This window comes from Strigops habroptila, chromosome 19 (genome assembly GCF_004027225.2).
Source record: "Strigops habroptila isolate Jane chromosome 19, bStrHab1.2.pri, whole genome shotgun sequence".
NCBI classification, from domain to species: Eukaryota; Metazoa; Chordata; class Aves; order Psittaciformes; family Psittacidae; genus Strigops; species Strigops habroptila.
In genome coordinates this window covers 5,505,113-5,517,900 of record NC_044295.2, presented here as the reverse complement: position 1 = coordinate 5,517,900, position 12,788 = coordinate 5,505,113, and the positions used below count along the sequence as shown (strand labels likewise).

Sequence of the window (12,788 nt, the reverse complement as noted above, 5' to 3'; positions counted from 1 at the left end):
ACGTGGACTGGCTGCCAGGGGAATGGCATTCCCTTGTGGCGTCCAGTGAAGGAGAGCACATTGTGACCTTCAGCCCTAAAGAGTTGCAGGGTCAGGGTTGTGTTTCTGAATCCTGGACTGTGTGGTCTGGAACAGTCCCTTCAACACTGCCTCCATTTCTCCATCAGTGAGCAGACTGGATGGTCTCCCTGGGAGGCTCCCAGGCTGGGCACTGTTTTTTGAATGTTGTGATTTTGGATCCAACTCTGTTGGCAAGATTCTGGATTGTGTTCTGCCATCAGGCACTGTCTTGCTACGTGATGCGTGGCCAGAACTGGTGGCATTACTATCCTTTTAACCACTAGTACATTTCACTCCCAGAGAGGCTGTTTCACAAGCAGCAAAGTGAACTCTGTGCTCCAGGTGCTTGGGAATGAGGGTCTCGTCTTAAATTTTGCAAGCCCAGCAGCGGAGGGTTTGGGTGAGGGAGTGGGGTGAGCTAATTCATCCATGCAGCCCCAAGAGCAGCAGTGTGGGGTCACACAGCTCCAGCTCAGGTGGTGGCTGCTCATAGAACCATAGAATCCCAGCCTGGTTTGGGTTGGAAGGGACCTGAAAGCTCACCGAGTTCCAACCCCTGCCACGGGCAGGGACACCTTCCACTAGAGCAGGTTGCTCCAAGCCCCTGTGTCCAACCTGGCCTTGAACACTGCCAGGGATGGGGCAGCCACAGCTTCTCTGGGCACCCTGTGCCAGCGCCTCAGCACCCTCACAGGGAAGAACTTCTTCCTTCTATCCAACCTGAACTTCCTCAGCACCCATCCGACCCTCTCTGCACTGCTCTGTTGCACTGTGTGGCCGTGTCTTTGCTGCATGGGTAGAGACAGAACAGCACCAGGTTCCTCTGAGCGGTGAAGGCCCAGTGGCTCTTGCACCCATGTTAAATGACAGACCTGCAGGTCTGATGGCTGGTGCAGTCAGGATTCCCCTGTGCTTGTGCCTTGCAGACCTTGCTCTGTGGCTGCTCATGCAGCACAGCTGAGTGCAGTGCATGCCATGCTGTGTGAGCGGCTAACTCTGAATGTTCACCATTAGCACGGGAGGAGGCTTTGAGATGGCTTCTCTTCCCCATCTGAAATAGCAGCGTGCTTTTCCATTCCCTTCCGTGCTGGTGATTTACTGGAGAATGCACGTTTTGCTTTGTGCTGCAGGCCGGGGGGCTCTGGCTGTTGGGCATGAGCAGAGCAGCACATGTCCTTCCAGTGTGGCCGGGGGCCTCGGCCCTCCTTGTTTTCCTGCTTCAGTTTTTCCTGCTGCCCCCAGAAAATGCTGCTCTTCAGGGCCCCTCACGTTTACTGTACATCACGTAAATTGTTTGCTCATCCTTTTTAATCCAGCTTTTATGAGGGTCTTTTTTTTCTGCATCTCTGTCAGGCAACATGTTTATTGTTATCACTGAATTGGGGACAATTCAATGCTCTTTGCAGGGGAGAATGGCTAGATGCTCTGCTGGGGATTTTGTAGGACACGAGGCTGCTCTTAGCAGAATGGAGCAGAAGGGGCTGATCCCACAACTTTGATTTTAGGGTGGCCAGAAGATGGGTCTGGAGCCTGCTCCCAGTGCAGATTGCAGACCCCCAGCTTAGGGAAACAAATGGCATGGGGCACACATGCCAGAAGTCAGCCAGGCCACATCTCTTCCAGTATTTCTGCATTGTCTGAGCACTTTTGTTGTTGCTGGATCACTGAATACAGCTCTGGCAAAGCCTGGTCTAGCTGAACCGCATCCTCATTTGCAGGATTAGTTGATGTCAACTTGGAAAATGATGCTAGAGGCACGAGCCAGCTCTGGTGCTTCACCGGGGGTAGTGAGGAGCAAGCCCTGCAGGCTGGGGACGTGCTGGAATGGAGGGTGAGGTTGCCTGCTCAGCCAGCTTTGGGGACACCGTTGTCCAGACACTGCACGTGCAGTGGGATGTGGCGCTGCTCCCTTGCAGGATGCTCTGTCTCTGCCTCTCGTGAGGGTGGTTCTTCACATGGGCTTTCTCCTGAGGGAGCACAGGCCTGTGTGCCTGCTGGTTTTTACCTCTGGTTTATACTTGCACAGGTTGTAAAGCCACTCCAGGCCATGTAGGAGAAGGAGCAGGGACGATCTTCATCTTTGTGTTGTCTGGAATAGCTGCTCCTGCGCGTGGGGTCGCTCCAGCATAGCTGCACTTACAAAAGCCAGACAGGGAAAACAGCTAAATTAGTACATACTAAATGGAAACAGCTTCATTAGCACAGAAATCTGCATGTGGTGGGGAGGGCAGGCAGGCTTGGGGACTGGAGGGTGACACTGGCATGGTACGTGCTTCCCCCGTGGCACCGAGCCATTTCCAGCCCCTCTCCCAGCCGGGATGTGTCAGGAACAGGCAACGGACACGTTGCATCTGCTGCCTTTGGGGTGGTCTGTGCTGCCCCTTTCAGCTGGACAGGACTGAGCTGCGGGTGTGGGACCGCAGCCCGGGCTGCGTTTGCTTTTTCTCTTTGTAACTGCAGAGGGAGTTTGAGCCCTGCTCAGCACAGCTCAGGCTGGACACAGCCCCGGGTCTCCAGCCCCTGCCAGCTGCACCACTCTGCCCACTTTGCTCAAGCTGCTGAAACAGGAGGCCACGTGTATCTGTTCTAGAGGGGGGCACACACTGCCTGGCACGGGAGATGGGGCTGAGCAGGTGTTTTTCTCTCAGCTCTATCTTTCCTCCTTCCGCTGAGCTGAGGCTCAGTGCACTGGTGTTTGCTGTGCAGCAAGTTCTCTGTTTTGTTTAGTGAAAGAAAATGGGGTGAGCTGGCTTTTTTCTCTTTTCTGGCTTTTCTCACTAGTGTTTCTGGCCTGGAAACTCAGGCTGCCTCACTAGCCTGATGTATCCAATCTCTAGCTATAACCTGACCACCTCCATCTTCAGTTTCCAACCCGTGAGTTGACATATCTATGCAGCAAGCCAGAGATTCTCCTTAGCTCTTGGCATTGGAAGGCAGGTTCCTGCTTGTAGGGATGTAACACATGGTCAAGCTGCAGATGGTCATGTTGTTTCTCACACTCTTTTCTGGCTACCAAAGGTGCAGATTATTAATAAGAAGCTGGACTTTAGCAGCGTTCAATCCAAGTGTGGCTCAAAGGATAATATCAAACACATCCCGGGAGGAGGCAGTGTGAGTACCTTCACACTTTCAATGCACTATAATACTGCTGATTCTAAGTGGCATGTTGTGTACACTGAAGCGCCGATGCTATCTGCAGTGACCTGCCATCAGATAGCTATTGGTGACGTGCAATGACTCTTTTCTGGCTACCAAAGGTGCAGATTGTTAATAAGAAGCTGGACTTTAGCAGCGTTCAATCCAGGTGTGGCTCAAAGGATAATATCAAACACATCCCGGGAGGAGGCAGTGTGAGTACCTTCACACTTTGAATGCACTGTAATAATCCTGACTCTCAGTGGCATGTTGTGTACACTAAAGCGCCGATGCTATCCGCCGTCAGATAGCCATTGGTGACGTGCTGTCATTTAACCCCATTAACCCGAAAGACATGGTGAGATGAACCCTAACAAGTCCTGTACATGCCTGACATGGACAGAACTAACTGACCCGTGCAGAAACCATGTCTGTAACAAAACATCCCATTAACTGGAAGGTTTGACACTACCTGGAGAGCTCAATGCCTCATTGTCTGCAGGAGGGGTGGCCTCCAGCAGACAGTGACGTAGTTGCTGGTGCAGTAGATGGATAGATTTATAAGCAAGCCCAGTCCTTGTTGCTTAATAGACTGCTAAATTGCACATGACTCTGCACAACATGTGAGCGTGCAGGTTCCTGCCCATTCCCATCAGGCCAGTGTGATCCATGCAAATATTAAGCTTCTCCTTGCTGTGTCCAGCAGTGCCCATGGAGGCTGAGCCTAAAATAATACAGAGTGAATTGATGGGAACACTGGCGTTTCCAGCCATTTCTGAATCAACAGCTGGACTCAGCTTTCAGTTACTGTGCCAGAAACCTGGAGAAACTCCACAGAGGTCGGTGGATTTACACCAGTCTCTCTGGAGACAGTCTGGGTCCAGGCACGATGATGGGCTGAGGAGGGAGCATCACTGAGACCCCAGACAGTGTGCCCCAGGGGCTGTGGTTGCCTGCTCTGAGGAAGCTGTCTGGTGCCTCTCAGATGTTCCTGATGGATTTTCTTTGTGCTGTTTTTGATCCCTATGGATGCCCTCCCTGAAAAAATGAGCATTGCAGAGGGCTTGGCATGTAAGCATTGGGACATAACTGGGTTTGCAACCTCCATCTTAAATTTGATGTCATTCTGCATTTATTTAACAGGCCAGAGGAGCTGCTTTGCAGAGGTCACACCTCTGTGAAGCAGGTCCCATGCTTGTTCTGCTCTTTCTTACCCCAGGGTCCTGCTCTGGCTTGGACTGCTTGGTGCTTGGTGGACCACTTGTGACACCAGGAGTTAGTGTTCCTCATGAATCACCTGTGCTGTGGCTGGTCATGAGCTTCAGCACAGTGTGGTGAGCTCATCCTTGTCTCCACTGAGAGCTCACACCACAGGCAAGCATTTGCAGCTGCAGTGGCTGTAGCGGGTTAAGAATTGTCTGGATTTTTGGCTGGAGGTTGTCACCCCTCCCCAGGCTCTGCCAGCAGTGAAATAGTGTGATCACTGCCTGTGGCATGCAGAGCAGCAGCTCAGCTCTGGGCGCTCGGGCCAAAGCCTCGTGCCGATGTGGCTGCCCCGAGGCAGAGCTGTGACTTGGGGCGCCTCGGAGAGACGGGTAACGAGAGCACCAGGGCTCGATGGCCACCACGCCTCATGCCTCCTCTGCTGCTTCAGCAGGAATGAGCTGGTGCTGCAGGGACCTGGGGTTGGTACCTTTGTTTTTTAAGCCAGTGGATGCTCCAAGAAGGTGATGCGTTAGGCAGAAGTTGACCTAAGCATTGCTGATGTGGAGAGGTGGGATCCCCAGGTCTCTGTTTCCCAGGCAAGCAACTCTGTGGCCCTTTTCCTTTCTTGCTGAAATGGGGAGGACCCTTCTTTGCTCCCCAGCAGGATGGTAAGGGGTTAATGGAGTCTGTAAAAAAAGAGCACTGGAACGAGAGCAGAAAGTGTTTCAATTGCTGATAGCTTGCTCTGGAAATGGGAGGTCTTTCAGTCCCAGGTCTCAGTGGGGCCTGAATTCCCAAGGCCCTTGGGTCACACTGGGATTAGAAAGGCACCAGCTGTCCTTTTAGGATCTGCTTCCTGCCTTCTGCCTGCACCACGCTGTCCTCCTGCCCCGTGCATCAAACGTGTGATCTTTCCCCAGGGCTGTCTCCATGTCTGTGTCTGCCGTGTGCTCCCAGAGCCAGGGATTGCTCTTCTCCCCTCTCCCTGTCTCCACTCTCTGTCAAACGTGCTTTTAGATACGTGTGAGCATCGAGACAAGGCAGGCCTCTGGCTCCATGTGCGGTAGGATGGGATGGTGGCACTGAGCCTCTCTTCCCCCATTCTTCTCCTGGCTGCATGATGGAACGGGGAGTGTTTCTCAGAGGTGTGCACAGCCACGGTCCAGCACCTAGCTCTGAGCGTGGTGGGGCCAACTGGAGAACTGAAGGATGCACCTTCACCCTGGGGCTTTCGAGTCAGCACAGGGTGCTTGGGTGCGATGGAGAGCAGTGGCTACGGTGAATCCTTTGTGCTGGCTCTTGGCTGCCTGGCTGCTTGGAGGGGTCAGCTTCTCTGCAGAGCTCCCTTTGGTGCTGGCACATCCTTCCCGAGACCTGTGAGAGCAGCACACAGTGAAAGCACAGAGAGCCCTGACGTCCAGGCTATTGCTGAGAGCCAGACTCTTCCCTGTGGGTAGGAACCAACCTTGAGGTGCTGATGATCCGATTTCTCCTGCACAGCCCCACTAGTACAGCAACTAGTGTGCTGATTCACACACAGGAGTCCAAAAGCAGGGTCCAAGGGCACTTCTGGGGTTATGGGGATGTTTTCTCACCCCTTGTCTCCTGCTCCTGACGTAGCTGGTGTGTCTGTGCTGTGGTTGCTGTCCCTGACAGACCCGTGCAGTGGTTTGGTCGGTGTTTTCCAGTGTGGTGTTTAAACCTCTAACGTTACCACTAAACAGCTCCCGTTACCCGTTCCTCGTGTCCTCGTGTCTGCGTCTCGTGTCACCCGGTGTCTGTGTGCAAGAGGCCCCGGCCCCACACCGGGCACGGCACCGCCTGGCATGGGGCAGTGTCATGGGATTGCTGGAGATGGGATGGGTGAAACAAGTGAAAACCAGAGCTTAATATCATGAAATACTGTTGTGGGTCAGTATGCTGTAACTGCCAGTTGAATTTCTGTAATGGGAACTCGTGCCTGATATTTAACCTTTGCTTTGCCTTTTTTTTTTTTTAAGCCTGATTTCCATTACAGCATCTTTCAGAAATGCATATTTTGGTCACTCTTTTTAAAAGTTCTGTGCACATTGATCATTTCTGTTCTTTCAGTTTTTGTGGACATAAGCTTTATGTTTTACACCAGAAAAGGTATTTATTTTTTACGTTTTCTCTCTGGTATATCTCCTCCTTTTGGATGATGTGTATGCAAATCTGAATTAATCACCACTCCACTTTCTCTCTCACTTTAAGCACTTTAAAATTGCTTCTACTTCCCCCCTCTGTGGAGAGGTGATCTCGTGCATGCTGACATGTTAAAGAGAGGCTACTGCACACGGGCATTAATGATCTCCCATTTCTGATGACAGTTTCTTTTGTATCTTTAATCTTACTGGGGTTTAAGCTGTCCTTTCCCTTGACTCCAGATCAGGTGCCGGTGTGTGTTGTGCCTCCCCCTCCCCGGTTGCCCGTGGTGGCCACCAGCTCACTGCCTTCTCCTTTCTCATACGGACAGGTTCAAATCGTTTACAAGCCAGTCGACCTGAGCCACGTGACATCCAAATGTGGTTCCCTGGGCAACATCCATCACAAACCAGGTACCCCTTGGCTCTGCAGCACCGGGTATGGGTCCTCGGGAGCTCGCAGGCTGCCTCCTGCTGTGCACTGGGAGATGGGAGCGAAGGGAGCACTCCCTGCGCTACCGGCCCGAGCCCTGGGCTGCTGGACGCTGTTCCCGGCTCAGTCACCGTCAGATCCTCTCCAGTCTGCCTGGCTGCTCGGTCGCAGGGGAGGGATCTGGTGTGATCCATGGACAGCCTGAAGGTGCCAACACATCACTGTGAAGGGAAGTGTTTAGGAACAAAGAGGGGGGGCTGCTGGTGTTCAGTGGGGTCAGGTTAGCTCCCAGCCCTTGGTCCTGCAGAACAATTGGGATGTCTGTCAGCTCTGCACAGCATCCTTTTGAAGGTCTCCATACTCTGGTTCCCGTTTGCCCTGGCTCCTGGGTTTCCCACATCACCCTGGGGTCCCTGTTGCTGCTGTTTTCCTCGTCCTTGCTCTCTGCTCAGCCTTAGAGTGCTTTGGTTGAGCTGCCTCAGCCCTGGCTGGCACAGGAGCTAACCCAGCACGTGCTCTTCTCTTCCAGGCGGTGGCCAGGTGGAGGTGAAATCTGAGAAACTGGATTTCAAAGATAAGGTGCAGTCGAAAATTGGGTCCTTAGATAACATCAGCCACGTCCCTGGAGGAGGAAATAAAAAGGTAAAGGGGCACTGGGTCGAGAAGAGGCGTTGCTGTTCTGCTGCAAGTGTCTGCCTGCCCCACGAGCAGGCGGGTGAGCAGAGCGTGGTTCAGGTCTGGGCTTGGAGAAGGTCCTGCTCACCCAGCTCGTCTTTAGACCCCACGGCCTCTCCTCTCTGCGTGCCAGGCAGCACTTCTGCCCCAGTGCTTGCAGCAATTTGCTGCCCATGTTCTAGTGTGGTGTGGTCTGTGCTTTCCTCAGAAGAAAGGTGATTTCTTCCTCCAAGTCGCAGTCTCTCAGCTGAGGCTGACTGAGGGCTGTGCAGGGAGTGGTGTGTGTCTGGGGGGAGTTACATTGAAAGACAAAAGCCAGCCAGGTCAGGTGAAATACTGAACTTGGGGTGAGCTGTTCCTGCCAGGGCTTCGAGGGTGACTTCACAGTAAGTCTTAGCTAAGTAAAGCACCTCTGCAACCTCACTTCAAGGACAGCCACGTCCCTTGCAGGCAGGAGCAGGGAGATCAGGTAGGTACAGAGCTGAGGCTCCAGCCTGGTGACACACATGGTTGGGTTTCTCTAGGGAAAAGTGGGGTTTGTCTTGCTTGTTTTTCAAACACTTTTTTTCTCAAGGGGAGGGGAAGTTCTGTTTCACTTCCTGTGTTTTGGCACTTTGTTCTTGGCCACGTTTGCTCTGTGCACTCCCAGCTCTCCGCTGGTCTCTGGCTGAGGGATCGCTTGACTTCCTTACCCTTCTCTCGCTGCTGCTATGCATCAGACTGCCCTGTGCTTCACTAAGCCCATTTCCATCGTTTTTATTACAGTGATGATTCTTTCATATCCTGGCGCATTCACTGGGCTATAGTTTGAAGAACTTGCCTTTTGGAGGGGTAAAGGTGTGACCCAGCAGTAGTCACCCTGCCTAAATCCTGGAGGTGTAACATGAGTTCAGATGGTGCCTCAGATGCCTGCCTTTGTCCAGCCCATTCCCCCCTTGGCACCAGGGACCATCCTCAGGCAGTGCTGCTCTGAGGAGGGATGCTCTATCTGCAGGGAGGGGACAGGACACAGTTGAGCCCCATCAACCCTCCACGCAGGGTGGCTGGGAGCAGCTCCACTGCTCTTTCCCCAGCCTTTCCCATGTCCACTCCTTGCTCTGCGACACAGAAGATCCAGGATTGGCCACACAATCCACAGCTGTTCAGGCTGAAGCCTGGTTCATGTGCTGCTTCCTCTTGCCTTGGGTCTCCTGTGGGGAGCTGGCTGCTCTGAGCTCTGCCACGGACCTGTGCCAGCAGCGGCGGCTCTCCTTGGCTGCACATGGAAAGCTTTCCGCCTCTCTCCGAAGGCCGCTGCTGTTCTTCCTATGAGCCAGTGAAGGACCCTGTTTTTCAACTCTTTTTCTCCCCAGTTTTCTATTTCTTTTCTCTATTTTTTGTCCTTTTTCCTGCTGGTTGACATTGATTGGATCTTGGGTTTTGTTGCTGATGCATTTTTTGCACCCCACCGCCCTGGGCGGGTTTCTTCACCTGTAGAGAGAGAAAGGCAAGGAAGACAAGACCCGTCCCCAGGCTGCTCAGACCCCAAGCCCAGACCCTGCTGGGTTCCAGGCCCTGGTGCTGGAGCCACTCAGCCCCCCGGAGAGCCAGCTCCCGGCCTTGCACTCGGCTGGGGAGGGCACCAGTAAGTAGCAAACCTGATCTGCTGCACCTCTGCTCCCTGGCCCTTGCGCTCGCCAGGAGAAGAGGGGTTTGGCTCATGGGAGCAGCGTTTTGTGCCCAGCTGGGCTGTGGGGCAAGGGGAAGCTTTGTGTGCTACATGGGAATCCCACCCCTGCATAAAGTTTTGGTGGGGGAGCGGGAGCAGCCCAGGTTGTGCCTGGGACCCGCCGCCACGCCGGGCCTTGGGAAGGATTTGACAGCATCCCCGGATGCTCCAGGCCTGGTGTGCCCGATCCCTGTGTGGGCTATTGGAAGGGATGTGCCTGAGGACTGGGGGGCACTGGGGGCATTAGGCCAACGAACTGAGCTTCCCTCCTGGCTGTGCAGCAGCGACGGAGCCATTTGCAGGTACAGACAGCCCCGCGTGTGGTGGCTGCGTCCTCCCCGCTCAGCACCCTCTGCTCTCGTTGCAGATTGAGACCCACAAGCTGACCTTCCGCGAGAACGCCAAAGCCAAGACTGACCACGGCGCCGAAATCGTGTACAAGTCCCCCACCATCTCCGGAGATGCCTCCCCGCGCCGCCTTAGCAACGTCTCCTCCACCGGCAGCATCAACATGGTGGACTCGCCGCAGCTCGCCACGTTAGCCGACGAGGTGTCCGCTTCGCTGGCCAAGCAGGGCTTGTGATCGCGGCCCGGCGGGCAGAGAGGGGAGACAAGGAGAGAGAAAAGAAATAAGAAAGGAAAACAAAAAATAATAATCTGGCCTTCTTCCTCTGTTCCTTTTACAGCTGCTTCCCCCCCCGTCCCCTCACTGGTTAATGATTTAACCTGCTTTTACTGTTCATTCAGCTCTAGCTCCAGGACTTCAAAATCAGTGACACTATGAGGTATAAAACCTCCTCTCCCCCTGCTCCTCAGAGCGCACAGCCCCTGCCCCTCCCTGCTCCCCCCTGTGAGGTCCCTCAGCCCCTGCGAGGCCCCTCATCCCCCTGTAAGCTCCCTTGACCCCCTGTGAGGTCCCTTGCTGGCCCAGCCCTGGCAGGGACAATGTTCACCACCCCAGGAGAGCAGGGAGAGGACAGAGGGGCTGACCCGACCCCCCCTGCGCCGCAAGGGGCGGGGACGGGAAGGGGACGTTGCCTGCCCACCGCTGCCCGGGCTGGGGGGCTGGCCTGCGGGCAGCACAGGCGGTGGGTGCTGCGGCCGGGGACTGCAGGGAGCTGCCCTCCCTGTCTGCATTAAATTTGCCTGCTGATTTGGAAGAAACCTTTTGTTTTTCCCTCTGAAAGCCGAGATGTGTATGAAGATAACTGCCAGGTACCCCCAGCCTGCTCCCAGCTCCGGCAGCTGGAGTCCCGGCGGCACCGGGGTGGCCCCTTGCGGAAGCGGCCCCGGTCGGCCCTTCCCCTCTCGGTGGCTGTGCTGGAACCGCTGAGTGGATGAGTAGAGGCTTTTCCCCCCATTCCTTTGGCAGCCCCTCGTGTCGTAGAGTAGATTTGTCTGTATATGCTTGGACCGTGCCAGGGTGATTGTTTTCATAAACGAGCATGTGTTTAAGAAAATACTAATAAATGCTGTAAGTAGTTGTGAGCTGCCCGGTGCCGGCTCCTGGCGAGGGGGAGGCCCCAGCTCCGGCACCGCATGTCTGCCGGGCACCCGGGGGGGGCCCTGCACCTCCCCAGGGCCGGGATGGGGTGCGAGGGGCACTCGCAGCTCCCAGGCTGGGGTGGCCCCTGGATTTGGGTGCAGCTTGTGACATTTTGGGGTTGTTCTTTCTTTTGTTTCCCCTGCAAGGTCAGCTAAAGGGATCGTGGAAGTGGCAGCTCCATGGCTCTGCTGGTCTCGTGCCTTTGGCAGCGGTAGGAGACAACTGGGAGGATGCGAGGGGAAGGCGCGAGGGGGGGTTCTTATGGGCAGCTCCCTCTGGTCCCATCCTGCACTTGGGGGCCAGAGGCTGCGCCTGGCACTGCCGCTGGTCCTGCCTTGAGTTTGCAGCATGTTGCCCCTCACGGCGTCCTTCACCCAGCACTCCCCTCCTCAGCACCACACAGGGAACAGAGCTGGTCCATTTAATCCTGCTGCTGCTTTCACCCCTGTGGCACCCTGGGGAGCGTGGGGGGTGCCCTGGGGCTGCGCTGTGGCTGCCTCTGTGTGCCCCATCCTTCTACAACCAAAGAGGCTGAGAGAGATGTGCTCAGTGCGTCCTCCCTGCCCGGGGAGCCGAGCTGCAGGGAGAGCCCAGCGCGGGGCTGGGATCCTGCTCTCACCAGGGCACAGGCACCGCTCGCTGTCAGTGCCACCGCGGCTGCACCAGGCTGTTACTGGGGCAGAGCAGGGGGTTCTCGGGGACAGGACCCCCTCCCACCCCGGGCAGGAGCCGATGAACCTCCCCAACTGCTGCAGCGTCCATGGGCTCCAGCAAGTTCCTCTCCAGAGCCTGTCCAGCACCAGAGAAGGACGCTTGTGTTGGGGGGACAGGACCAAACCCTTGTCTCCACAGCCCCAGGAGCTGCTTTACTGCTGGGGAGAGGCTGGTCCAGCACCACCACGAACCACCGGTCCTGTGACAGCCCCTGTGTCTCTTGCGCCGTTGCCTCTCTGATTGTAAAGATGCTGTGCTCCCGTCTGTGACCTTCTGTATGGGTGTAGGAGGGAGGAGCTGCTGTGGTACTTTTGTCCTCTGTAAAGCAAGTGGGAGACCCTCCCCCTTTAAACCCTATTTGGCTGCGGGATGGTGCGTGGCTGAGCCTCCCCCACCCTGAGCTCTCCCATCCTGGCCCTCGGCTGAGCTCCATCCCGCAGCACCAGCCCCTGAGCAGCCCCTAACCCGGCCCCGTCCACCCACCGCAGTGCCCGAGCCACGGCCCCAGCCCTGACCCCGCATCAGACCCCGGCCGGAGGGTGACCACGAGCAGCCGGACCCGTGGCTGTTCCTTTCCTCCACACACATCTTGGTCTGAAAAGGGTTAAAACCGGCACCGAGTCACAAACCTGTGTTTTCTGCACTCAAACAATGAATTCCTGATGCTTGGTCAAGACCTTCCAGTGTCGGTGCCGGTGGTGCGGGCAGCCCCGCGAGGGGAGGGAAGGTTTGATCTCAGTGTATCATTTAGCTTAGCTTCTGTCTGTGCCTGTCCATAGTGTATCGTGCGTTTTAACAACTGGTTTACACTGTTGCCGTAAAAGTGAATTTGGAAATAAAGTCATTACTACGAGAACCGGCGCCGTTGTGTGCACGGGGGGAAGGAGCTGAGGAGCAGTGGGGAGCAGTGGGGCACGGGGGAAGGGTGGGGTATGAAGGCAATGGGGCCACTTTCTCAGCTGTGGAGTGAGGCCAAAGGCGGCTGCTCCAGCGCCGCAGCCGCGGTGTGGTCAGAGGCTGCTCCGAGCCGCAGCAATGCCTCACGCTGTGCCCCAGTTCCAGCCCGGGATCCCCACCAGTCACCAGCACCAGACCCGCCCCCCTCCCCGCGATCGCTCTCACCAGGCCAGGGCTGCCCAGGTTGCGGCT

General features: G+C 55.6%; 1 protein-coding gene across 24 annotated transcripts in view; it reads left to right on the top strand.

Annotated features, from left to right (window-relative positions):
• The window catches only part of MAPT (microtubule associated protein tau), a 49,186-nt gene extending 36,691 nt beyond the window's left edge, over positions 1–12,495 (top strand). For 16 of the 24 annotated variants that reach the window (XM_030508675.1, XM_030508665.1, XM_030508674.1 and 13 more), the window contains 5 exons: positions 3,079–3,171; positions 3,318–3,410; positions 6,896–6,977; positions 7,526–7,638; positions 9,747–12,495. In XM_030508675.1, the coding sequence (XP_030364535.1) occupies positions 3,079–3,171; positions 3,318–3,410; positions 6,896–6,977; positions 7,526–7,638; positions 9,747–9,962 (597 nt within the window). In that variant the 3' untranslated portion in view covers positions 9,963–12,495. Of the gene's footprint in view, positions 1–3,078; positions 3,172–3,317; positions 3,411–6,895; positions 6,978–7,525; positions 7,639–9,147; positions 9,296–9,746 lie in introns of all 24 variants that reach the window. The other 8 variants (XM_030508683.2, XM_030508684.1, XM_030508678.1 and 5 more) reach the window with 3 other exon arrangements.
• The last annotated feature ends 293 nt before the right edge of the window (positions 12,496–12,788 follow it).